The sequence below is a fragment of the Poromitra crassiceps genome (genome assembly GCF_964638095.1).
Source record: "Poromitra crassiceps genome assembly, chromosome: 9".
NCBI classification, from domain to species: Eukaryota; Metazoa; Chordata; class Actinopteri; order Beryciformes; family Melamphaidae; genus Poromitra; species Poromitra crassiceps.
Window position 1 is genome coordinate 32,371,024 of NC_139630.1, and position 26,770 is coordinate 32,397,793.

General features: G+C 45.8%; 2 protein-coding genes across 4 annotated transcripts in view; one reads left to right on the top strand and one right to left on the bottom strand.

Moving 5' to 3' along the window:
• Positions 1-1,153: 1,153 nt before the first annotated feature.
• On the top strand, positions 1,154-17,836 carry nt5e (5'-nucleotidase, ecto (CD73)). The gene is made up of 9 exons (XM_083643767.1): positions 1,154-1,653; positions 6,414-6,636; positions 7,512-7,700; positions 10,738-10,935; positions 14,043-14,197; positions 14,393-14,501; positions 15,922-16,071; positions 16,609-16,809; positions 17,410-17,836. Exons 1-9 carry the CDS (start codon positions 1,294-1,296, stop codon positions 17,583-17,585), a joined length of 1,761 nt encoding a protein of 586 aa, XP_083499893.1. The 5' UTR covers positions 1,154-1,293; the 3' UTR covers positions 17,586-17,836.
• Positions 17,837-19,876: 2,040 nt separating this feature from the next.
• The window catches only part of snx14 (sorting nexin 14), a 38,188-nt gene continuing 31,294 nt past the window's right edge, over positions 19,877-26,770 (bottom strand). For all 3 annotated transcript variants that reach the window (XM_083643210.1, XM_083643208.1, XM_083643209.1), the window contains 5 exons: positions 26,463-26,627; positions 24,757-24,852; positions 22,768-22,859; positions 22,611-22,667; positions 19,877-20,038 (listed from right to left, as the gene is read on the bottom strand). In XM_083643210.1, the coding sequence (XP_083499336.1) occupies positions 20,018-20,038; positions 22,611-22,667; positions 22,768-22,859; positions 24,757-24,852; positions 26,463-26,627 (431 nt within the window). In that variant the 3' untranslated portion in view covers positions 19,877-20,017. The remainder of the gene's footprint in view (positions 20,039-22,610; positions 22,668-22,767; positions 22,860-24,756; positions 24,853-26,462; positions 26,628-26,770) is intronic.

Below are 26,770 nucleotides of genomic sequence, written 5' to 3' on the forward strand. Positions count from 1 at the left end.
AGAACAGAAGAAAGAAAAGACACAAAAGCTTTTCCTGGTTCCATCAGAGACATTCCCATGTTTCAATTCAACTCCTCCCCCTCCCCCTCTGCCTCCTACAGAGGCGTCAAAGTCCTTCACACACACACAGCTTCCAGCATGTAGGAGTAACTGGAGTCAAACACTGCCGTGCCCTTCTCTGCTGTGCTCCTCCACACTTTCTCTCTCTCTCTCGATCTCTCCATACTAGTGTTCAGAATAAGGGTTTTATTTGAAAAAGAGAGAAGATATAACTATGCACAAAATGAGAAGACAGGAAAAACACAAAAGCTATTTCTGGTTCCACCTCCAGAGGAAATCTCATGTTTAAACTGCTCCACCCCTCCCTCCCTCCCTCCCTCTCTCTCTGTGTCTCTCTCCCTCCCCCCTCTCTCTCTCTGTCTCTCAGCCTCCTTCATGCTCCTTTTCTACAGTGGTGAAGAGAGAGAGAGTGCGTCCACAGCCTTCATATGCACAGCATGTAGGCTGCTCGTAGTAAAACAGTGCTATTCTGAATCCCAATGAAGACATAAAAAGGATTAAAGAAATGGAAGAGAGGCCGGCCATGTAAGGAGAAGCAGCTCATCGCCTCCTCCTGCACAGCAGCCTGGGTCTCCGAGCTCTCCAGCAGCCTGGGTCTCCGAGCTCTCCAGCAGCCTGGGGCTCTGAGCTCTCCAGCAGCCTGGGGCTCTGAGCTCTCCAACAGCCTGGGTCTCTGAGCTCTTCCAACAGCCTGGATCTCCGAGCTCTCCAGCAGCCTGGGTCTCTGAGCTCTTCCAACAGCCTGGGTCTCTGAGCTCTTCCAACAGCCTGGATCTCCGAGCTCTCCAGCAGCCTGGGTCTCTGAGCTCTTCCAACAGCCTGGGTCTCCGAGCTCTCCAACAGCCTGAGTCTCTGAGCTCTTCCAACAGCCTGAGTCTCTGAGCTCTTCCAACAGCCTGGGTCTCTGAGCTCTTCCAACAGCCTTGGTCTCCGAGCTCTCCAACAGCCTGGGTCTCTGAGCTCTCCAGCAGCCTGGGTATCTGAGCTCTCCAACAGCCTGGGTCTCTGAGCTCTCCAGCAGCCTGGGTATCTGAGCTCTCCAACAGCCGGGGTCTCTGAGCTCTCCACCAGCCTGGGTCTCTGACCTCTCCACCAGCCTGGGTCTCTGACCTCTCCAACAGCCTGGGTCTCTGAGCTCTCCAACAGCCTTGGTCTCTGAGCTCTCCAGCAGCCGGGGTCTCCGAGCTCTCCAGCAGGCAGCTCCACCAGTGTTTTACGCACCGTGCGGGGGAGATGCTCTCTTGGCTGTGCCTGGGCCGGAGCATCCCTCCCCGGCTCTGCCTCCTCCGCCTGGGCCTCCTCCTCCTGGAGCTCTCCGTGCTCTCCTCGGCCTGGGACCTGGTGCTGCTGCACACCAACGACGTGCACGCGCGCGTGGAGGAGACCAGTGTGCACTCGGGTAAGTGCACCGGGAAGAGCGCGTGTTACGCCGGCGTGGCGCGGCGGGCCACGCAGGTGCGGCAGGTCCGGGGCACCGAGCCGAACGTGCTGCTGCTGGACGCCGGGGACCAGTTCCAGGGCACCGTGTGGTTTAACCTGTACAAGGGCCGAGAGGCTGCACACTTCATGAACCTACTGGGCTATGATGCCATGGTAAGAGACCGGAATCAACTAACCCTGTAATTAACCCTTTAACCTGTAATTGGATTTGGATACTAAAGGTCTTTGCAGTCACTCCCTGAAGTCATAACTTCAAGTTCAAATGTGCACCGATTCATTTTTTGGTGAACTATTATGCAAGAGTAAGACGTGTCACTTTTAAATAACGATTAAAATATAATACATTGGAGGCTAGCAACATTAAGAGTATACCCACTTCTCCAGCACCACTGCTCATATGGTTCTAATGCTTCAGGATGCTACATCAGGGGTCTTCAACCTTTTTCAGGCTAAAGACCCCTTGGTTGATAGAGAAACAGAGCAAACACAGCTCCAATTTAAAAACTCAATTCAATTGTGTTGCATTTTAAGCGTGGCTTTAGGCCTATAATAACATTTATAATCCAGCACACACCAAGATATCAAGATTGACATGTGTTTTTATTATTAGATTACATTAAAAAAAAAACATTTTTTTGTCAAAACTTAAAGTAGCTTCTTATTGCCTATTCATGCTTAGAGTTTACTCAATATTAGTATTAGTCTGAAAAACAACTTTTTCTAATTGGCAGGCAGGCCCCCTGCAGTACCTCTGCGGACCCCCTAGGGGTCACGGACCACCGGTTTCCAGATTTCCCTGAGGACAATCAAGTTTAAATTTATGTTAAAGTTCAATTCAAGATTCAAGATTCAAGATTTTTATTGTCACTCCGTAGTACAAGTATCACGTGTGAAATTCTTGTGCTGTGAACTCCGTTTACAACATAGTACAAATATAACAGGGCATATGAGTGCAAAAACAACAAGAGACACAACAAGCAATAAGGCAGTAGAGTGATAAGACAAGTCAGAGACAGTGGCATATTCACTGCACATGTCATGTGCATACTTTGGACGTACTTAAACATTTTAAATTCGACGTATTTGACATACAGGTGCAAATAGCATATACCTAATTAAACATACAATTAAACATTAGACATACATAATGGTAGCAGCTACAGTACGGTACAGTACGGCTACTACACTATTTGTGTATGTTAAGGAGTCTCGTGGCCTGCGGGAAGAAACTGTCCCTCAAGCGATTTGTGCATGCTTTTGGGACCCTGTATCTTCTCCCTGAGGGTAACAGGGAGAACAGACTGTTGTGGGGATGGTTTGTGTCTTTGATGATCTTCAGGGACCTCCTGAGGCACCGCTGGCCTGGTTATATAGTTCCTGCAGTTCTGGCAGCTCACATCCTGTTACGTGCTGGGCCGCGCGCCTCACTCTTCTTAGCGCCCTGCGGTCCATGGTGGTACAGTTCCCGTACCAGGTGGTGAAACAGCCAGTCAGCAGGCTTTCAATGGTGCCTCTGTAGAAGTCCCTAAGGATTTCTGGCCTTAGCCCAAATTTCTTTAGGCGCCTGAGTCCGTGTAGTCGCTGTTGGGCCTTTTTGACAACAGTGGCGGTGTGACCGGCCCATGTCAGGTCCTGGTGGATGTTGACTCCCAGGTACTTGAAGCTGTCCACCCTTTCCACCACTGTGCCGTTGATGGTGATTGGGGGGGGTGCGCCCCCTCCTGTAGTCTACAATGATCTCCTTGGTCTTGGAGATGTTCAGAGAGAGGTGGTTGTCCTGGCACCACTGTTCTAGGGCCTTCACCTCCTCTCTGTAGGCCGTCTCGTCGCCCCTGGAGATCAGCCCCATGACTGCTGTGCTCTTTAATGAGGGGAAAGTAGTATTTGTTTACCAGCAGCAGCGCTGTCACCATCATTTATGGTCCAGCAGCTAGCTAGGCTATTGGTGTATTCCAATTTAAAACAGCACAGAATGGTAGAAGTCATTTCTGCTTATTGTAACTTCACTCCCCTAATGGAAAATATCTATAGTGTACCCCTAGTGTGCCTCTAACTTAGTAGTGAGGTTAGTGTGACATCATCAGCCTAAGCCTATTTTATTTGAATATTCCCATTGTGACTTTACTAATAGATAGTGTTGCTGATACTGTACTCATTGTCGAACGTTTTGGACTAACATGAAACAGAACTAAAAAATAACCCTGTAATAACTCCGGAGGTTTGGGTTTGGAGATTTACGGTGGCCAGTTTCGAATTGCAGCCTCCCGTAGGTGCTCTTTAAGAGCGGTTTTGAATGTGGGTAGGGATTCACATCTTTTTACGGCTGTGGGTAGGGCGTTCCACATTGTTGTGGCATACTTGCGAAATGTGTTTAGTCCCTTGTTTGTGCCGAATCTGGGTTGCACATGATTTGTGGAACTCCCTCTGGTGTTGTGGGTGTGGTACTCAGTGGCGGACTGCATAATCGGGCACGTCGGGCAAATGCCCGGTGGCCTGGCCTGGCCTGCCAATTTTTTTTATTTTTATTTTTATTTTTTTTTGCAGGCCAGGCCAGGCCACTCACTGAACAGCAGGCCAGGCGCCGCCTACTGGTTTACTAGTGGTTTTATTACTTTATTCAGGTTTAAAGTGGGTGCATCTCATTGTAAAATTGGACTTGGCCCAAATTGGGCTTCAAACGGCCCAAATTGGGCTTCAAACTGCCCAAATCGGGCTTCAAACAGCCCAAATCTGGCTTTAAACGACCCAAATCTGGCTTCAAACGGCCCAAATTGGGCTTCAAACGGGCCAAATTGAGCTTCAAACGCCCCAAATTTTTCGCCGGCGCTCTTTGGGCGCCGGCACGCACGTCGGCCCGTATCGGTCTGGCCTGCTTGGTATCTAATGCCCGGCCTGAATTATGATCCCAGTCCGCCCCTGGTGGTACTCACTGGGGGCGTGGTACTCACTACTCACTGTGTGTGTGTGTGTGTGTGTGTGTGTGTGTGTGTGTGTGTGTGTGTGTGTGTGTGTGTGTGTGTGTGTGTGTGTGTGTGTGTGTGTGTGTGTGTGTGTGTGTGTGTACTGTAAATGTATAGTCTTGGGTCTCAAGGCAGCTGGTTTTAATTAGTCTAATTGAAATGGATAATGGATCAGCTGTCATTGATTTGCCCTCTGGGACTTTTTTCTCTCTTTCAGTTTGCAACAGAATTAGAGAAATGCTTTTGGATTTCCAATCTGCAATGGAATAATTGAGACGGAATGCTGCGTTGTGATCTGTTGACGAGTTTTCACCATGTGAATGAAACATGTCACCCAATTCACTATCAGCTGCTCTATGTGAGCTGTAACGTTCCACATTTGTCCGTCTCTTCTTCTGTGGTTTTGATACCAAGATTCAAGATTCAAGATTTTTTTTTATTGTCACTCCATGGTACAAGTATCACGTGTGAAATTCTTGTGCTGTGGACTCCGTTTACAACGTAAGACAGGTCAGAGACAGTGCGCATAGGTGCACATAGGTGCACATGTCATGTGCATACTTTAGACGTGCTTCTACATCTTAAATTCGACGTATTTGACATACAGGTGGAAATAGCATATACCTTATTAAACATACAATTAAACATTAGACATACGTAATGGTAGCAGCTACAGTACGGTACAGTACGGCTACTACACTATTTGTGTATGTTAAGGAGTCTCGTGGCCTGTGGGAAGAAACTGTCCCTCAAGCGATTTGTGCGTGCTTTTGGAACCCTGTATCTCCTCCCTGAGGGTAACAGGGAGAACAGGCTGTTGTGGGGATGGTTTGTGTCTTTGATGATCTTCAGGGACCTCCTGAGGCACCGCTGGTTATATAGTTCATGCAGTTCTGGCAACTCACATCCTGTTATGTGCTGGGCCGTGCGTCTCACTCTCCGTAGCGCCCTGCCCGTACCAGTCATGAACACACGAAAAAATAGCTGAATATGAGCATCAGTCTGATAGCAGAAGTCTGAGAAAAAGGAACTGTGTGAGTTCAGTGGTTTTATTTAGTGCATCATACTCGGGAAGAACTACGCAGACTTCTATCAGATGATGGAAAGGACTAAATAGAAATGGTAGCCCAGTTGGCAAAATGCCAGTGTTTATATCTTTTCATCTATCAAAGACAAACTATCAAAGGCTGCAGGCAAAATGTATAGAGCTGTTTTTGCAAACAATATTTGATCGCTCAGTGTCTTCTGGAGGATCCAGTCTGTACGAGTTATTTCAACACGTCCTCATACCAAAATGAGAGTATAAGTCGATTTACAATTACTCCCAAAACAACATATGAGTGAAACCGTGTGTGCAGGAGATACGCATCTGTTTCAGTTTCGTTGCAGGCCCAGGAGCAGGTGACAAGCTCGGTGCACGGCGCCATGTTTCGTGGTTATGGCTAGGTAACTAAAACAACTTGGTTATAAGGTTAGGCAACCAAAACAACTTGGGTAAGATTAGGCAACTAAAACAACTTGGTTTACCTGCTGCCTAAGGTTATAACTAAAACAACCTGGTTAAGGTTATAACTAAAACAACTTGGTTAAGGTTATAGCAACTAAAACAACTTGGTTGAGGTTATAGCAACTAAAACGACTTGGTTAAGGTTATAGCAACTAAAACAACTTGGTTAAGGTTATAGCAACTAAAACAACTTGGTTAAGGTTATAACTAAAACAACCTGGTTAAGGTTATAGCAACTAAAACAACTTGGTTAAGGTTATAGCAACTAAAACAACTTGGTTAAGGTTAGGCTATAGCAACTAAAACAACTTGGTTAAGGTTATAGCAACTAAAACAACTTGGTTAAGGTTAGCAACTAAAACAACTTTAATTAAGGTTAAGCAACTAAAACAACTTGGTTAAGGTTAGAGTTATCGTTTCAGTCAGTCTGTCTCTGTGTGTTTCAGGCATTGGGGAATCACGAGTTTGACAACGGCGTGGACGGCCTCATCACGCCCTTCCTGCAGGAAGTGCGCTGCGCCGTGCTCGGCGCTAACGTCAAGCCGGACGGCACTCTGGCCCCAACGTTTGGAAAATACTTTTTACCTTATAAGATATTTACTGTGGGCGGGGAGAAAGTGGGAGTGGTGGGATACACGTCACAGGAGACTCCTGAGCTGTCGCAACCTGGTGAGTCAAACGCATATAACACATTATGTTGTGGAAAGCTAAATGAGCAACACGTGTAAACAATGTGTCAACAACCTAAGAATGTTCACAATGTTGTTTTGCTAGTAGGGTTTGTGTTGTCTCTCTCTCTCTCTCTCTCTCTCTCTCTCTCTCTCTCTCTCTCTCTCTCTGTCTGTCTGTCTCTTTACGTCCTGTCATGGCTTACACAGCTTTAAGCTTTTTTTCACCAAACTGTCAAGCTAATTGTAAGCAAACCTTTGCAATGCAAATTAGGTTGAAGTGAATAAATTGGCTTCCTGCAAGTAGTTCAACTAGGAGACTTCAATCATTTGAATCAATGGATTCATGTCAGACTCCAGTCACATGTCTTGGACTTGAGCCATGATTTTAATTGTGTATTGGTTTAAAACGGGACGCATGATTACGCTGTCAGATACGGGATGATTCCGTATTTTAAGGGACGGGTGGCAAGTACTGTGCATTACAATGAGGGGTGTAGCGCAATTTGCTTTGAAATGAGGCAGACATTTTACTGACTTATTTTCAGATCAACTGTATCAATCAATGAGGGCAATTGGTGGCAACTGTGCAATTCTCTATAGTCAAGCAAAGGTCATGAAAATAGCTGACCATTAGTGATTAATACAGATAACATGAATAGGCTACTGAATATTTAACTTGCTCCTGAAACTTGGTACGTCTTAGCCTTCACAAGTGCATCACATTGGATTGAAGGACTTTTTTGTGCAAGTGCAATTTTCACACTTTGCAAAGTCATCCTTTGGGCCGGATTGGACCCTTTTGGGGGGCCGGGTCTGGCCCCCGGGCCGCATGTTTGACACCCCTAAGCTGTTGGTTTGGTTGGTGTGTTGCAGGGCCGGACGTGCGGTTCGAGGAGGAGGTGGGGGCGGTGCAGCAGCAGGTGGACAAGCTGCTCACGCTGGGCGTCAATAAGATCGTGGCCCTGGGTCACTCCGGCTTCACCGTGGACCAGGAGATCGCCAGGAGGGTCCGCGGGGTGGACGTCGTCATCGGAGGACACACCAACACCTTCCTCTATAAAGGTACGCAGGGGAATAATCTTTCCCACGTCGTAACCCACCAGCTGACGAGTGCCACCTGAAGGCAGCATAGCAGGGTTATTATGGTTGGCTTATGGTTGTGAAATTAACTGTCAATTCACGGGCAGCAACTCTGGCGTAGTGTTGTCACGGTTTTCGGTACTTCGGTACTTAGTCGGTACTACATTGTTTTCGGTACTTCGGTACCTGTCTTTGCATGGTACCGAGGGTATCGATTTTTTTTTTTTTTTTTTAATTCAATGAACAATACTTGAGGGCTACATGCCACTGGTGTTGCACTGTCTGCACTCACTGCCATACAGAGTTGAATGTAAGCAGAAGCACATTGTTTTGTTTTAAAGTTGAAGGCTACATGCCATTTGTTCATTGGAAATGGTTGCATACTTTAATAAAGGAGAATATGTTGAAGAAATATCAGTCTGTTTTTTTTTACCGTGATACCGAAATTGGTACCGAGTACCGTGGAAATTCACTAGTACCGGTACCGACTACTGAATTATTGGTACCGTGACATCACTACTCTGGCGGACATTTCTGCAGTCGGCATGACAAGTGCACACTCCCTCACAACATGCGGTGGCGTGATCAAACTGCACATTTTACAATATGGCCTTTTATTGTGAGCAGCTGGAGGCCCTGTGCAGGAATAATCATGCTGTTGAATCAGCATCTGGATATTCCACACCTGTCAGACTGACTGAGGCTCGAACCCACAACCTCAAAACTGACTGAGGCTTGATCCCACAACCTGTAGAGGTAAAAGCCCACGCCTGCAGGGCAGACACGGGTTCAATTCCCGGCACTTCCGGCTTCAGACGCTCCTACGGTACAGACACAATAGACCCTTTTCACGGTGGCCATTTTGTGTCGAAAAGGCAGAATAAACACAGGTGCAAGCAAAACACTAATGAGGGTTTCCAAATTCCAATCATGGAAGTTGGAAACCCTCATTAGTGTTTTGCTGTTGTGTTGGCCGCATCTGTGGGTGGGAAGCCGGCACTAGTGCCTATTCTGGTCGGTCGGGGGGCCTGTTTGGGGGGGGGGGGAGACAACTGGGGAGAATAGCGTAATCCTCCCACGCGCTATGTGCTAGCTAGCTAGTCTACAACTCTCCCCAGATCGGCAGAGGGGGTGGAGCAACTCCCTGATCAATGGGAGCAAAAACAAAAGTGTTCAGTAAATATATCGTCTACATGGAAACATCTCACTGGAATGAGACTCTTGGATCTTGTCAGTGCGTATAACCTCCAACACTGAGTGCCCCAGCATAAACACGCTGTCTGCACTGTTGGTAGTGAGTGACTGGCCGGGCTGAAGAAGTGCGCTGTTGGTCTGAACCTCAGCACTATACGGTAACTCTCTGAAAATAAAGATCTTTTTTCCTCTCACGAAACAAAGCACACGCAGTGTGTGGCAGTCGCTGCAGAAGTAGCAGCCATGTTGTTTATTTTGCCACAACACCCTCACCGATGATGACTCACCAGAACCAAAGGACGTGGCACGGTTTGGCCATCAACAGAATGAATGGTACAGTAGGCTGTTGACAGTCTGCCTGTGGTTGTGGCCTCAGTCATTCTTTGTGGGGGAAGTGAGTCAGACTTAATGATGTGTTCAACATCTCCCTTCACACCACTCAGTTTCGGCTTCACTTGTTTGCAACCAACTTTATTCCTGAGCTCCGGTTTTCCCTTATTTTCTATTTATTTTACTCCGTTCAACGTGTTTGTTTTACAGAGTGGCAAAAGTCATGCCCTCTTCCGGGTTATAGGCACTGACCAAATAAAACAATTTGTATACGCATGTGTAGGAAATGTCTATGGAAAAATGGTGTCAAATTCCTTGGTTCACACCAGCCAGTGGGTGAAGTACTGCAAGCGGTGCAGGTATAGTAGGCTACACCAGGCTACACACGTACGGAAGCAACTATGGGCTCAATAGACCAAATCAGCGGGATGTTTACATTTACTTCCGGGTACCCCTGGGTCCACACATTATAATGGCGGTGAACGGCACAAACTGACAAAGAAGACAAAAATGGTTCGTCCGTGTTGTGTTGTTGTTTAATATCATTCATAACAACACTTTCACTAACGTTAGTGGAGACCAGACTAGCTTATTTACCTGTTGGACCAGACCAGAGTAGACTTGACGCTAAATTAAATTAACGTGGCGTCGGTAGCTCTGTCTGTAACGTTAACGAGTCTGCTCTCGCCGAGAAGAGCCTGGTGACGCGAGGTTACGAGTCTGCAAAAAAACAGCGAGTTTGACAGACAAACAAACGTTATTAGCTAGCTAACATTACATAAAACAAACACAGAAGAAAGGCTAGATACGTCGGACAAGCATGTTTACCAACCGTTTAACCATTTAAATTGGAAGTAGTCGGCCGAAAACAACGAGAGGGTTTGACAGCATTTATTTGACAACACGCACATTTAAACCTGCCGCCTTCCCCAAGTGGTACCCGGAAGTAAATTTGTTTACATGGTGACGTCACGGTGATTTGGTCTATACACCATTGATCTTCGTTAACGAGTACTGTAGCTTACAAGTCACACTGATTCCAATGGTGCAAACAGCATTAAACAGCATGGAATAATTGAAATCTGTTGCTCGGTTGTGGAGAAGGATGTGTTTAAACGCAAGCAAGTTTATCAAGCTAATCGGCTAATATTTGTGTGTTGACGAGCCGCCCCCCTCTCCGTGTTTTTGTGCATGTGTGTGCGTGCGTATGCATGTGTGTGCGTGCGTATGCATGTGTGTGTGTGTGTGTGCATGCGTGCTTCACCGGCTTTGAGCCACACTTTCTCCGTTCACTCTCGTCTTCGCTCGACCACCGAACTGTGCTCTCTCTCTCTCTCTCTCTCTCTCTCTCTCTCTCAAGTTTTGCTCGCTTGTGGAGACGCCCTTTCTGAAAGGCAGAGAGAAACACCCAAATTGTGGTTACATGGTCTGTTTTTCCACACCAACGTATTCTCAAAACATGTTGATCTCATCTCTCTCTCCACTCTCTGGCCAGGTTCGCCTCCCTCCTCTGAAGTCCCTGTAGGACCGTATCCCTTCATGGTGAAGTCGGCAGATGGGCGAGATGTTCCCGTCGTGCAGGCCTATGCCTTTGGGAAATATCTGGGTTATCTCAAGGTGACGTTCGACGAAGCTGGCAAAGTGCTAAAGTCAACAGGAAACCCCATACTGCTGGATAGCTCCGTCCCACAGGGTGAGGAGGGAAAAGAGCAATAACAACTTTATCTTTTAGCTGTGTTGGCATCAGTGCTGTTTTAGTGATAAAGCAGCTACGAGCAAGATTTTCGATTGTTATTAAACAACGCAGAGTAGTCTCGCATGAACCCCGAGTGAATTGGCCAGTGTTAGTCTGTCTGTGGCAAGGGCAGATCAGGAAGTGAAATGAAACGGTTTGCAGCAGCCACTTCGGCCATAACCACAAAATAACTTCCAAAAAACCTGTTAGAATATAACGAGAGATGTTCGCGAGAGTAGCAAGCCCGTTCTGGCGTTCTCCTTGTTCATGGTTTGTTGCTAGGCAGAGCGAAACAGTGGAAGGCAGGCAGCTGCGTTTCACTTCCGGGTTTCACTTCCGGGTTTATCTGGTCCGCTGGTGCGTGATTTCTATTCGCACATAGGTTACGCAACAACCACGCCCTGTGCCCGCCTACGCAGCAGTCAAGCGCCGGCATTGGCCAGGCGCCCATGCGTGAGATGAGACACGTGAGACTGACAAGGTGAAGGCCACAACAGATTCGTCGCCTCCTATAAAGCTTGTCCTAACAGTTTTAGAGTGTTTCAGCAACAGTCAAGAGTGAGCTTATTGTGGATTTGCTTAGTATTCCCATGATGTCACATGCATTTCCCACCAATATGGCACTTTACACTACACACAGCTCATTGGCTGTGTGTGTAATTAGATTGTAATCACCTGTTAATTGATTACAATCAGACCAAGATGTCTGTGTGGTGATGTCACAGAATACTATCAATAAACCACTGGTCTACTTGTTGCTGTGAGTTTTATATTGTTGTGCTAACATTCTGGTATGATAAACATGGACCTGGAACCATTCTGCCTATGTTTGAATCTGGTTTTCTATTTTGACACTTATGAGCACTCAGTGCAGACTCAGAGTAGTTAACTGTTTCTTTAATGATTAATACATGTCAGTTCGTGAATATATTGGTTAATCATTAGATAGTTGCTGATTAGTCGGTCAATTCCTGAATAGAGTGGTTAATGATTAGTAAATGTGAAAATAATAATATTAGGCTAATAATTGAAAACAAAATATAAAAAAATACATATATACCCCCCCCCCCCCATATCAATTGGGTTAGGGTATGGTCGTGGTTAAGAAAACCCTAATCTTAACCACATCTATTTGACTTGCTGCATGTTCTGGGTGTTTGAGCTGGGCTGTAGTCCAGTGGTGAAAGACCATGCCTTCCAACCCAAAGGTTTGTGGTTTGAATCCCGGTACGGACACTAAAACCTTTTCAAGTCTTTCATTGGGAAAGCCATAACAAAACTGCCTAGAGATCCATTGTAAGTTACCTAGCTGATGGTCTAGGGGTTAAGGCGGTCACCTTAACAACCGCATTGTATGCGGAGAAGTGCAGGTTCGATTCCTGCAGGAGATTTGAAGTCATCCCCCCCTCTGCCATCTCCTGGCCTCCTTCACCCTGCTCTTCCTCTGCCATCTCCTGGCTTCCTTCCTTCACCCTGTTCTCCCCTCTGCCATCTCCTGGCCTCCTTCCTTCACCCTGCTCTCCCCACCCCTCCCTCCTTCACCCTGCTCCTGCTCCCCCCTCCCTCCCCTGCCATCTCCTGGCCTCCCTCCTTCACCGTGTTCTCACTCAACCACTCTCACCATCTCTGCAGGGACTGTGCCTTTTCTCCTCTGTGGGTCAGTCCCTGCAGAGATGGTAGTAGAGTGGTTGAGTGCAAACAGGGTGAGAGGAAGGAGGCCGGAAGATACACAGATAAGATGGCAGAGGAGGGAATTTTGTTGGAGGACGGGAAGGGAGACAGGAGGGAGTTGGAGAGGGAGAGGTCAGACAGTGGGGGGGATGGTTGGGGGAGGGGAATGGTTGGAGGAGGTCAGGCAGGGGGGATGGTGGTGGTGGACTGGTTGTCCTCTGTTCTCTCCTGCCTTGTCCTCTCTCCTGCCTTGAAGTCCTTGTCCTCTCTCTTCTGCGTTGTCCTCTTTCCTGCCTTGAAGTCCTTGCCTTGAAGTCCTCTCTTCCGCCTCTCTCTCCCTGTCCTCTCTCTTGCCTTGTCCTCTCTCTTCTCTCTCCTGCCTTGTCCTCTCTCCTCTGCGTTGTCCTCTCTCCTGCCTTGAAGTCCTCTCTCCCGCCTCTCTCCCCCTGTCCTCTCTCTCTCCTGCCTTGTCCTCTCTCTTGCCTTGTCCTCTCTCTTCTCTCTCCTGCCTTGAAGTCCTCTCTGCCGCTTCTCTCTCTCCCTGTCCTCTCTCTTGCCTTGTCCTCTCTCTTCTCTCTACTGCCTTGTCCTCTCTCCTGCCTTGCCTTGTCCGCTCTTGAAATCGCTGTCCGTTCTCAAGAGCTATTCAGTTGGTTCATGAAATCGCTGGGCTGCGTGCCCACCAGTGTTTGTGGTGTGGGAGATTCCATCTGTCAAAAGAAGAAGACAAAAGACTTGCTCCTGGCCAATCCCGGCGCTTGACTGCTGCGTAGGCGGGCACAGGGCGTGGTTATTGCGTAACCTATGTGCGAATAGGGAGCCCCCTGGTGACGCGAGGTTAGACAGACACACACTCTATAATCATCAAGAGAGCAATCTCCGATTCACACGGCTTTGGTCTCAGCTACTATTATAGGTAAGATGTGATGCATCAATATTGGAATTATACTGTTTAATAACAATCGAAAATCTTGCTCGTAGCTGCTTTAAGATTTTATCACGACTGAAAAAACAGACTGAAATACACTACACAACTGACTCAGACGAGGCAGTATACACTACAAGACTTTTCACTTTGAAATTCAAACATGTTTGATATAATCTGTGTGGCTCCGACTGACGTCGGGAGGCAGTTTACACTTGAAACTAGAAATCTGGAGGCAGTTTACACTAATAGATTGTAAATCTGTACCCAGTATTATACACTAACAGATTTTGCTGCCGACTGTCACAACAACCGCAGACTAGAGTCAACAAAGACAGACTGAGCCCAACTGGAAATCCTGTGTAAAATCGAGGGGAAAGTCTTGTAGTGTAAACTACGCATTAGATGTTGCATAGGTAATACGTTGATATGAGACTAGATGATTCTAAAATGGACTGATTCTCTCTAGATCCAGCTATCCTTGCCGAAGTGGAGGAATGGAAAAAGGCCCTGGCCAACTACTCCTCTCTGTATGTTGGGACGACTCTGGTCTACCTCAACGGGACGTTCGAAGAGTGCCGATTCCGCGAATGCAACCTGGGGAATCTGATCTGTGATGCCATGGTGAATATTTCTCTCTGGAAGCTTGTCACGGATCATTAGTGTCACACCGTCCTATGATAAAGTCCTGTTTAAAGGCTCAGAGAGTGAGTTCATGTCACAGTAAAACGTCTGTGTGTCTCTACCATTCAGGTCAGAGAGTGAGTTCATGTCACAACAGTGTGTATATTAAAACGTCTGTGTGTCTCTACCATGCAGGTTGAGAACAACATCAAATTTGCTGATGAGCTCGAGTGGAACCACGTCAGCTTATGTCTCTTAAACGGAGGTGGCGTCCGCACGTCTATCGATGAGCGCAGCAGGAACGGTGCGTCGGTCTTGTTGTTACTTCTACAGCAGTAGGTGCACACAGAGAAAGGCAGGAGTAGTCAGAACAAAAAGAGTAAAAAAAAATGTGGTTGAGAAAGTGAGTAGCTGAACCCTCTTCTTCCACCTCATCCCAGACCTCAGAGTCAGAGTCCTTTACCGGCTTCTCAAACACTCATGTCTCATCAGTGACCTCCCTTGTTGTTCGTCTCCGTGTGCACGCCGCACCTCAAACCAGACTCTTTTTCCGAGCGTACACCAAACCCATGACCTTATTCGAGCTGAAGGTCCGGTCACATTTCTTCCACTGATGTTGTCATAGACATTGTGATATCATCACTGATGATGTCAGACATTGTGACATGATACAGCAGGGCCGCTGGAAGTCATTTTAAGCAGGGGGTGCTGGGAGGAAGGGACTCTCGGTGGGGCCCGCAAGTTTTTTTTTTTTTACATTTTTTTGCCATATTTAGAGGAATATCTCATTTTAAATTAACATTAGGATACTGTTGTGATGTAATTATTCAGTATTTTCTCCTTTTCTCACTCATTCAGAGCAAAGAGGGAGATATATAGCATGATGATAATGTTCTATATCTCCCTATTTACTCTGAATACACCAGTTAACATGACACAGACTTAACATGATAGAAATATTATCAGCAAACTTAATGACTAGACTAATTATTCTGATCTGAATGGCATATATCAAGAAACATTGACTCCTCTCTTTGCTGTATAGTGGGAGGTGCATTTTTGAGTAGGCTATCAAAATAGCATGTCAAGTTCACATTTCTTTATTGCCAGATTAAACAATTCGTATTGGTTGTTGGTTGGTTCAACACAACATGTGCGTGCATGCGCGCTTCTTCTTCTCTAGCCTACAAGCATATAACTTCCTTGATTGTTATTGTTGATAATTCTATTTAAATAGGCTACATTTTCAGTATCTCAATAATGCAATCATTTCCCGAAAACATTCTTAAACAAGAAAGGAACATAGTGCATTGCAAAATATTTTTAATTACATTTGTAATTTTTTTTTTTTTTTTATCTAGGGGGTGCTGCAGCACCTGCAGCACCCCTACTTCCCGCAGCCCTGTGATACAGTGTAGACATTGTGACATCATTCTTTCATTTAGGGGCATTCTGAGATTTCTTGGGGCATCCTTGCAATATACCACAGCTGTGAGGCAATCAGAGTGCTTGATTTGAGATATTATATTTTTATAATATATAGTATAATACTTTACTATAACACTGCCGCCCCCACTGAGGCTTTCAACCAATGACATCATTTCTGCCTACCTCTGAGAAAAACTCTTAACGAGCACAAATGTGTCTGTGTGTTTTGTAAAGTAAAGCATTTTGTGGCAGACCTTGTAGTTGACTTGTCGACTTGTGGTTGACTTGTGGTTCAGGCACGATCACCATGGAGGACCTGATTGCCGTCTTGCCCTTTGGAGGAACCTACGACCTGGTGCAGCTGAAGGGCTCCACACTCAGGAAGGCTTTTGAACACTCAGTGAGGAGATACGGCCAGAGCACCGGAGAGTTCCTACAAGTGTCCGGTATCAGGATTTTACACCCATTTACATGTACACCTGTACTGTATATTGTCATAAGGATATAACAAATCACATTTGCAGAGAGCAGACTTGGGTGAAATAATGTGACAAAATAATAATTCCTAATAATAATAATTGCTTGGATTTATATAGCGCCTTTCTAGATACTCAAAACGGTTTACATATCAGGGGAGGGAGGGGGAGGGAATAAAAACAGTCAAAATTCTGTGACGTATGAACACAAACACCGATCTTGGACACACATTGTGATGATTACATTTCCTCCACCACAAAAAGATTATGTGACAATATGAACTGGACTTTTTCTCCTGTTCACCATGTTAAAAGGTTAGCTAGTTTAGGCAACTAAACAACTTTGGTCAAGGTTAGGGTAAGGTTTTGGCCATTTTCCCCCCCCCCAATGTTTTTCAGAACACAAAGAACAAACCAAACAGTCTCAGACACGGGGAAAGGAGAAAAAGGGGGGAAAAAATGGGTTTCGTGTAGAGTTTGACATGATGTTTGCATGTCCTCCAACAGGGTTTCATGTCGAGTTTGACATGTCCAAGGAGCCGTGGCAGCGGGTGAGGAGCCTCAGCGCCCTCTGTACGACCTGCAGGGTTCCTCACTACCAACCCGTTCAGGACGAGGAGGTCTACAAGCTGGTGCTGCCTTCCTACCTGGCGGAAGGAGGAGACGGGTTCTCCATGATCAAACAGGAGAAGCTCAAACACGACAGCGGTGAGTCTTAAGACTGCCGGTTTTGTTAATTTTGCTCTATGGAAACATGAGATCTGTCTTAACAGTTTGGATTCAGTTTACTTTCACTTCAGGAAGTGAACTTTCTTCTCCCCCTCATGCCAGTACAACAACAGGAGAGAAAACCAGTCACCATTGCCTTTGTGTGTGTTACACAGTATGGACAAACTTGCATGAGGGGGAGTAGATGACAGAATTTCCATTTTTGGGTGAACTATTCCTTTAAGGTTCCATCTAATTTTTTGGTCAAAACACAGTTTCTATTTTGCAGCCCTGCAAAGATTCTTTATTTTTTATTTAATGTGGCTACATTTCTATTTTTAGAAATGTTTTCCTTGATGAAACATACAATTAAATAAAGGTTGTAGTAGTTTTGCTTGTGTGGAATATAATTATCATTATCTGAACTTTATCATTAAATATATATAAAATAAAATAAAAGTATCCTGTTTGTGACCATTTGGTCAACCAAAAACTTACTGACTTAAATCTTTTACATGTTTTGTAAGATTGTGACACTTTTTTCAAATGGTAAATATTTGATTTGGGAACTAAACACACATCTCTCTCTCTCTCAACTAGGGGATTTGGACATTGCTGTTGTGGCGAACTACATCACTGAGAGGAAGAAGGTCTATCCCTCTGTTGAAGGACGCATCAAGATCTTCAACTCAGCCTGTGGACTGCAGGGATGCTCTGCTCCATCGGTCCTGCTGGTTTTACTGGGGCTGCTGTGGACTGTGTGCGGGAGCGTTTAAGGCCAAATTCACTCAGGAACACAAGACGACAGAAAGAAGAGATGTTTTTGTTGCCGGTAAACTTGGAAATGAAACTGCTCCGGTGGATCTACAGAACTAAAACATAGTCCTTTATGACAATGTGCTTTTGACTTTACTTTCATAGATTCTATTCTATCATTGTTTCAAAGCATAAAGTAGACATTAAAGGGACATCTACAGATGCTAAAGCTCGGCTTGGATGGTGTTGTGTTGAAAGTATAAAACATAAACCTTGTATAAACAAGGCAGCAGATTGTTTTTGTTCTCATTTTAAATCCGAGTGGGAGTGTCTCGAAACTATCAATGGGTGGCAGGAGGGAGGTGGGGCGTTTTCTTTCCACAGAATCCAGGGTGGAAAGTAAGATTTGAAAGCCATTAATCTCAGCAGCTGATGTTGAGTCATTGGTAAAAAAAAAAATCTCCCCCCATTAGGGACCGTACGTTATTTAGAGGGGGGGGGGGGGATGGGGTCACTGGAGGGATTTGGACTGATGATAGGCTACATTGTTGGGTCATACCAAACAGTTTGGCTAGGAGGGGTGTCGTTGGGTATAGTTGCTGAATTCCGAAAAGCAAAAATAAAATATGATAAAATAAAATATATATTTGATCAATTTAAATTTGTATGATTTGTATGGACTCAAATAATAACAGTGCACCCTCCCTGAGACTAAATTGAAAAAAGCATCACCCTCCCCTGTTAAAGCCAAAAGAAATACAACACACCCCTATTTTCCTCCAATGACCCCTTCCATAAATAACCAATAGCTTCTGATGTTTAGGTCAAAAATGGGTTCTTCATATTGTGCTCTGCAAATGTATCTTTAAACATGGCTGTAGTAAAAAAACAACAACAACATGTTTTAAAAATGGGTAAAAAAAAAAGTTCACATTAATTTAGCTGTAGCCTATGGGATATGAAGGGGAGAAAACAGTGTCTTCAAACTGCTGTGAGCACAGATGGAACTCATAGTGTGCAAAGGATTTCATCATCAACATAAGAGACAAGCGAATGTTAAAGCTGTAGAAGCTGTTAAAGGGAACAAGGCCTTCTCTGTGTCCTGGATGTCCCAAACAACACTGTATAGTGAGCGGCTCAGTAGACGCTCCATTGGGCTCTGGACACAGCTGGCTTCAGCAGCACAGAGTGTTGCCAAATGCCCCCAAACACTTAACGGAAAGCTTTCTCCTCCTTCTCCTCTCTGCTCTATTTAGCTTAGAGCGCTGTGAAGAGATGAGCACAGCACTGACTGGGCAGCTATGAGATACATGGAAATCAGTGCGGGTCATACGCAGGACACAAGTCCATTTTTACATGTCAACTTTTTTTTCCCAACGCAGCAGCGGCCAGATGGAAACAAATGTAATTCGAATATGGATCTGACACTGCATGAATGCAAAACGGATGCGTTTTTGGAAAACAGAAATAAAGGGTAGTGCAATGCAATGGTACATTCCATGCCTAGGGTCACACGTTCGAGCCCCCGTGTTACCTCCGGCTTGTTCGGGGCGGCCATACAGACACGATTGGCCGTGTCTGCGGGTGGGAAGCCACATTAAGGGTTTGTGTCCCGGTTGCTGCACGAGTGCCTACTCTGGACGGTCGGGGCGCCTGTTTGGGTTAGAGGGGAACTGAGCGGAAATAGCGTGATGCTCCCACATGCTACGTCCTGCCGGTGAAACTCCTCACTGTCAGGTGAAAAGAAGCAGCTGGCGACTGCACATATATCAGAGAAAGCAAAGCATGTGCTAGGCTACAACTCTCCCCAGAACGGCAGAGGGGGTGGAGCAATGACTGGGACAGCAGGGCGAAATGGCCAAGTACAATTGGGGAGAACAGGAGGGAAAACTTCCTTTAAAGTGGAGCTGAACCCAAAAATGACTTTTATTTTATTTGAGCTCCACTCAGCCACTAACCTCGCGTCAGCAGGCTCTTCCCGAGGAGAGCGCCACAATACGCTGAATCCCACTCGATTTGGAGGCGGAACACGCCAGTATTGGCCAAAGCCCAATCCAGTCCCCAGAATTGTCAAATAAAATCATCGACATGCTACTATGACCCGCCTCTCAACCTGTCATCTCAGACAAGTTATGTTTTCAGTCTGAAACGGACTCCGACGCACGTGACGAACGAGTTCAGTTCGACTTTAAGGATTTTGGCTATTATAAAAGCAGATGTCTTACAGTATGTTCTGGAATTGAACTCTTCAACTTGAAGTCGTTGATTTGGACAGAAACCACAGCAGACACCAAACAACTTAACTCAATAAATAGATCTCTTTATTAGTCAGTAATATACATTGGAATGTTGAGATAGTCCCAGAGACAGTGGCATTTGTTAAGTATTGCACTTCCATAAGCCGGGATATGAGACAGCGAGTATATTTAGTAGATCCTCTGGTCCACTCGCTTCATGGCTCCTTCGGTCCTTGCTGCGGAGAAAACACATTAGCCATCAACCATCTGTCCTCATAGCTTTTGAATTTTATTAATTTAATTTTAATTTTAGGTCATTTAAAATGTGATAAAGTGCAAGCCATTCAAATGGGGGAAGAGAAAAGTTGATTGAAAGTGTATTTAGAGCCCAAACACAGTCGACAGTTTCCAGAATCTTCCTCAGACTCTGTGCTTTGTGCTGCCGTTTACTTTTGAGAACGCACCACGCCCCCTCACAACGGTCTCTCGACTGTGAGGATTTTGTACTCGAATGTCAAATGTAAAAAAATGTCCCTTCGTTGCACATTCAAAAGCCACGTTTAAATTCAAGTCACCCTCTGGTCCTGGGAAACGTAACAGCGCTGACTCCACTACCGTACAACAACAAGCATCGATTACTGGGTTTGGCCTGTTCAGACCAGCAGCTGGGTGGGAAAAGAGCACCAGGGCATACACAGGTTAGACTATACACAGGTAGGGTTTCTCTGTCTGCTAACTAGGCCAGCTGCTTTGGCAGGAAACCAGCCACTGTTTGGAGGCATTCTGCTTTTCGAAAACACCCCGATTTTTGGCATTCAGCCAATGGCTTTACTGCGATGCAGCCTTTAAAAACAGGAAGAGATAATACTTATGCCATATCAGTATCACCATATCCAAAATCCAAATCTAAGAAAAGTCTTAAAAAGACAACCATATTAGATTCGGCCTATGTGTGCTATTAAGTTTTCAAATAATTGCCAGGAGATTGTAGCTAGCTACTACAATTAACACCAAACCCGGACAAGTTCAATGCACAGCATTTTATTATGATAATAATTCATTGATTATATATATTTTTTTTAGATACTGTTGCATTACAGTGTATTGCATAATTCCGGCAGATAGGCCGATTGGTCGTGGAGGTCAGGATTTTGGTACAGTTAGAAGGCACTCAGCTCAACGTAGGAGTGTGTGTGTTCAGTCACTTTTAGAAAACACTAGCCTGGAAACACATGTTTCCATACTTATCCAGACCTGGAATTGACTAACATCTAATTCCATACTTTTCCAGACTGCGTAGGAATATTATGTAAGTAACACGTTCACATGATTATGCACATTTAGCACAATTGAAAGTTACAGAATAGCTGAGTGGAGACAGAATATGCAACTTAAATACAGCTGTGAAAAGAAATATCGTAAGCATTCTTCTTCCCACTATATTGCATCTCCTGGAGATGCCTAAATATTGTGAGGCAAACTGACAAAGCTGCGGTCAGTCAGCTCTTCCTGTAAACAATGTGAACCCAGATCTGGTCCAGTTGTGTTTGTGAAACAGGGATCTGGAGTGGAGTCCTGCTGAGCTTAAACTCCAGTGGTTTTGGCGGCTGCAGCGGAGGTTTTGGTTTGGGAACTGTTCTGGTTCTGACAGGAGTTTCAGTTTTTCTAACAACTCCCACAGTCTCCTCGTATTCTAAGATGTATTAGCTACGCTGTCTCCATTGATGCATCCTGGGACGGTACATAGCATGTTCTGTTTGAGCTCTAATGAACAGACATCTGAGCAGATGAGCCTGTTTAGTCACCGGATGCTGTCGGAGAGAAAACTCAATTAGAATCTATTTTAGCCCCGCCCCCGAGTAACTGATGTCCGGAAACTATCATGCAACACTCCCTCCCTCAATGTACACAGACATCCCAATCTAAACATGCATATGGACGGTGGTATAGACACACACAAACCTGGATAAGCTGAATAACTTGTTTTTAACTATATTTTATACACCATTTAAACACGACGTGTCCGCTTCTTCTCAGCGTTCTTTTTCATGCTGCTGGTCTGGTTTTAAGTAAGCTCGTTTTGGGGCGACACTGCTGAATTGTGATATAAATAAAATCCAACTTGATTTACATAAATGCACATACAGGTCCATTCACATCCTTTTTAGAGTTATGGTATAGATGGATTTAGTAATAAACTAAAGCTAACACTTTATATTAAGGTACAAATATTCACCATTAACTAGTTGTTTATTGGCATGCATATTCATAACATATTGGCTGTTTATTAATCATTATAAAGCACTTAATAACAATCTTAATATGTTTTGCTCAGTGTGGGCCTCATAAGATGGTAGTACCACTAAAACAAATTAACATCGTAATTCATGTACAACAACTTACTTACTATCAACAAGCAGTAATTAGTAATTATTGAGGGGAAACTCTTAGTTAATGACCTAGTAGTTGGAGATATGGTCATGCAGACCAAGGCATTAATAAGTGCTTTAAAATTAGTAATAAACAGCCAATATGCTACTAATAAACAGCTAATTAATGGTGAATAGTGTACCTTAATATAACGTGTTACCCGACTTAAACATTTATTTTATCCATGTCTAGTCAAATCTGCAAATAAGCAATCATTAGGCCAGTGCACAAATTAAAACCTACACCAGAAAAAGCATGTACACACACACACACACACACACACACACACACACACACTCCCATACGTCACTGAACATAACACAGGTCAAGCCGTGTCTTCCTGTGTTATTCCTACAGTATACACTGTGGGCTGTTTACCTTGCCCAGTTCAGGAAACAGCTCCTGCATGGCGATGTCCAGCAGCACGTAGGTCATCTGAGGGGACACATGACATCACACATGACATCACACATGACGTCACAATGCCAAGTTAGGGGGGTGGAGCTTAGCTACAGTCCTCTGGCTCGGCCTTTACCTGCTTGTTGAGGAGAGGCTGCTGGATACCCTCGAAGAGAAGCCGGATGCCCTCCAATTTAGCTTCTTCGCCAATGCACTTCCCGACAAAGTCTGAAATGACACACGCACGCACGCACATACGCACGCGCGCGCGCACACACACACACACACACACACACACACACACACACACACACACACACACACACACACACACACACACACTCAGTTTGGTGGACATGTCAGCACAATCTCTTTCCTACATGAGCCAAGTCCTCTCTCTTCCGTTGAAATCCTTGGCAGGGTGTGTTTGGGTACAGCCACACATTATCTGAGGACAATGAGGAAGGAGCGGCTTACAGGATACAGACAGGGCTTAGAGAGCAAGGCAAGATGTGTGAGCCTGAAGAGTTGTCCAGGAGGAAGCGTGTACAATGTAGAAGACAAACCCATCTTTATCTGTCACACGACAACAAACAACACACACATGAGGCCACCCACCCACACACACACACACACACACACACACACACACACTCACTCACGCTGGTTGTTATAGATAGTCAAGTCAAGTCAAGTTTATTTGTATAGCCCTAATTCACAAGCATGTCCCAGAGGGCTTCACATAAAATATGTCTAGCTAATTCTAGCTGACACAACAGTAGCAAATTACAGTAGCAATGATAACACATTGAACAATTGATAGAGAAATATAGAAAATACAGAAATACAGGATAGAGCAGAGGGGAGAGCAGGAGAAGGGAGGGGGGAGGGAGAGCGGGGGGACGTGGGGGAGGAGAGCGCAGGGAGAGGGAGGAGGTGGGGAGGGGATATGAAATGTGGGGGAGGAGAGGACAAGGAAGGAGAGGTGGGGAAGGAGCAGGGGAAGGGGGGAAGAGAAAGAGAATGGGTGCCATGCTTTAGAATAGTGTGGGGGGGGGGAGTTCAGGAAGGGGAGGAGGTGGGGAGGGAGAGCAGGGGGAGTATGAGAGTATGTGGAGAGAACATGGAGAGGAGGGCTAGCTGACACAACAGTAGCAAATTACAGTAGTAATAATAGCACATTGAACAGTCATAAGAGAAATATAGAAAATATAGGATAGAATGGGTGCCATGCTTTAGGGTAGAATGGGGCCCATGCTTTAGAATAGTGGTCGGTCTGTGTGGGAACGCCCACAAAATGTTACTAGGCTGGCGCACGAGTGGGGTAAAACCCTAGCCTGGGTAAACCCAGCCTTCAATGTGACGTCACAGGCTATGCCTGTAGCAGCGTAACTTCTTCGTGGCTGATAGCACATAGAGGTCACGTGGAGGCTGGGTTTACCCAGGCTAGTAAAACCTTGCCTATATCTCAATGGGTTGACTCACCAAAGGACGGTGCTGCGGCTCTACACTACAGGATTGGGGATTCTAGAGCAGGTACATAGACGTCTGTTCAGATGTGCATTTACTGCAGGGGTTAAATCCCTGATGGTGTCTGCCTGAGCTGGGCTAGCAGCTAAATGCTAACTTTGCTGAATGGGGAAAACGGGGGGATTTACCCCACCCTGACCACACCCCCAGACAGCTACACCAGCGTTTATGACGAGACATTGACTCATGCTTCATGCTTCCTCCGATACATGTGCAGTCACCAGCCGCTTCTTTCTTCAGCGAGGAGTTTCACCCGCAGGATGCAGCGCTTGGGAGGATCACGCTATTTCCCCCAATTCCCCTCCCCCTGAACAGGCATCCCAACCGACCAGAGGAGGCAATAGTGCAGTGACCAGGACACATACGTACCCCTTAATCCGGCTTCCCACCCGCAGACACGGCCAATTGTGCCTGTATGCATGCCCGGCCAAGCCGGAGGCAACACCCTGGGGCTCAAACCTGCGACCCTCGTGTTGGTAGGCAGGGAATCTACCGCTCCACTACCCGGACGCCCACTCACAGTGGCAGTAAGTACTTCTACGACAACATAATCAGGGTCATGGATGATGAGAGGTCGGTCAGCGCTCAAACTGACCTGGTAAATATTTCATCATCTCCTCAAACGCCTGCTTGGCTCTGATGTGTTTGTCCTCTGGTGTTCGCTCCTCACAGCTCTCACAGAACACAGCATCTGCAGGAAGAGGCCACAATAAGAATGCAGGTAGAGAGAAAAACCATGTCAGTCAGTCTCTTCATAACTCCTAGTTACGGGCTGAGGCTTCTCTCCTCCATGGAAAGTAGGAGGAGAAATTTACACAAATATTAATATCGAAATGTTATTGGAAGTATTTTGACAAGCCACCTCACTTTTTTTTTGGCTGGTACATCTCAAAATCCACCAGCCACTTTCACAATTCCAAGTTTTTTAGAATTGATGAGGACATCCAAATGATGCACGGTTACCTGCCAAATTAGCTGACAGAGTTGACTCATCACAGCCAAAAGTAACCGGCATTTAGAAGGTGGCTGCTGGTGAGGTTAATGTCCCACCCTGGCTATGACCCAACTACAATAGCCGTGTGGCTGTGGCTGGAGGTTAAATGTCCTGTGGCTGGAGGTTAAATGTCCTGTGGCTGGAGGTTAAATGTCCTGTGGCTGGAGGTTAAATGTCCTGTGGCTGGAGGTTAAATGTCCTGTGGCTGGAGGTTAAATGTCCTGGAGGTTAAATGTCCTGTGGCTGGAGGTTAAATGTCCTGTGGCTGGAGGTTAAATGTCCTGTGGCTGGAGGTTAAATGTCCTGTGGCTGGAGGTTAAATGTCCTGTGGCTGGAGGTTAAATGTCCTGTGGCTGGAGGTTAAATGTCCTGTGGCTGGAGGTTAAATGTCCTGTGGCTGGAGGTTAAATGTCCTGGAGGTTAAATGTCCTGTGGCTGGAGGTTAAATGTCCTGTGGCTGGAGGTTAAATGTCCTGTGGCTGGAGGTTAAATGTCCTGGAGGTTAAATGTCCTGTGGCTGGAGGTTAAATGTCCTGTGGCTGGAGGTTAAATGTCCTGTGGCTGGAGGTTAAATGTCCTGGAGGTTAAATGTCCTGTGGCTGGAGGTTAAATGTCCTGTGGCTGGAGGTTAAATGTCCTGGAGGTTAAATGTCCTGTGGCTGGAAGTTAAATGTCGTGGCTTTGACAGCAGCAAAGGGTCAGTGATGATCCTGAAGGTCTTGTGATGATGACTGGGAGAAGCAGACAAAGCCTTGGTGGAGTCAGGGGAAGGAAACAGGGTGGTGGTGCAGAAAAAGGCGAGCTCCCTATCTTGAACCAACTTCCTCTTGTAATCAAGGAAGCTTTGGAAATCTTCAAATCCAAGTACAAGATGGAGCACACACACTACAGCTGCAACCATTAGTCAATCGATTAGTTCATCGACAGAAAATTAATTGGCAACTGTTTTTATTTTATTTTTTATTCTGATTTTTCACCATTGTCTCCCCAATTGTACTTGGCCAATTCCCCGTGCTCCCACGGTCGCTACCCCCTCTGCCGATCTGGGGAGAGCTGTCGACACACACATGCTTCCTCCGATACATGTGCAGTTGCCAGCCGCTTCTTTTCACCTGACGGCGGGGAGTGTTGTGTAATGTTGTTGTTGATGTAAGTAACCCGCCTCTTCGTCATTATTATTATTATTATTATTATATTTCATTTTTTGTATGACATGTACTGTACTTGTTGTGCGGGACCCCAGGAAGACTAGCTGATGCCTAGGCATCAGCTAATGGGGATCCTTTTGAATAAACAAAGAAACAAACCTCTGAGCTGGGTGATGAGGGAGACCATGCGGTGCTCCTGGAGGATCTGCTCCAGTTTGGTCTGCATGTGCTGGTCCATGTAGGCTTCAAACGTGTTCTTGAAGAGGATTCTCCCGGCGGCCATGATGTGATGCAGCCAGTCCGGCATGTGGAAAACCACTCGGCCTGTCGGTCAAAACATCAGTGAGGCTGAGGCTGCTTTAGCACTGGACAAGAGCCAGGCTGAGGCTGCTTTAGCACTGGACAAGAGCCAGGCTGAGGCTGCTTTAGCACTGGACAAGAGCCAGGCTGAGGCTGCTTTAGCACTG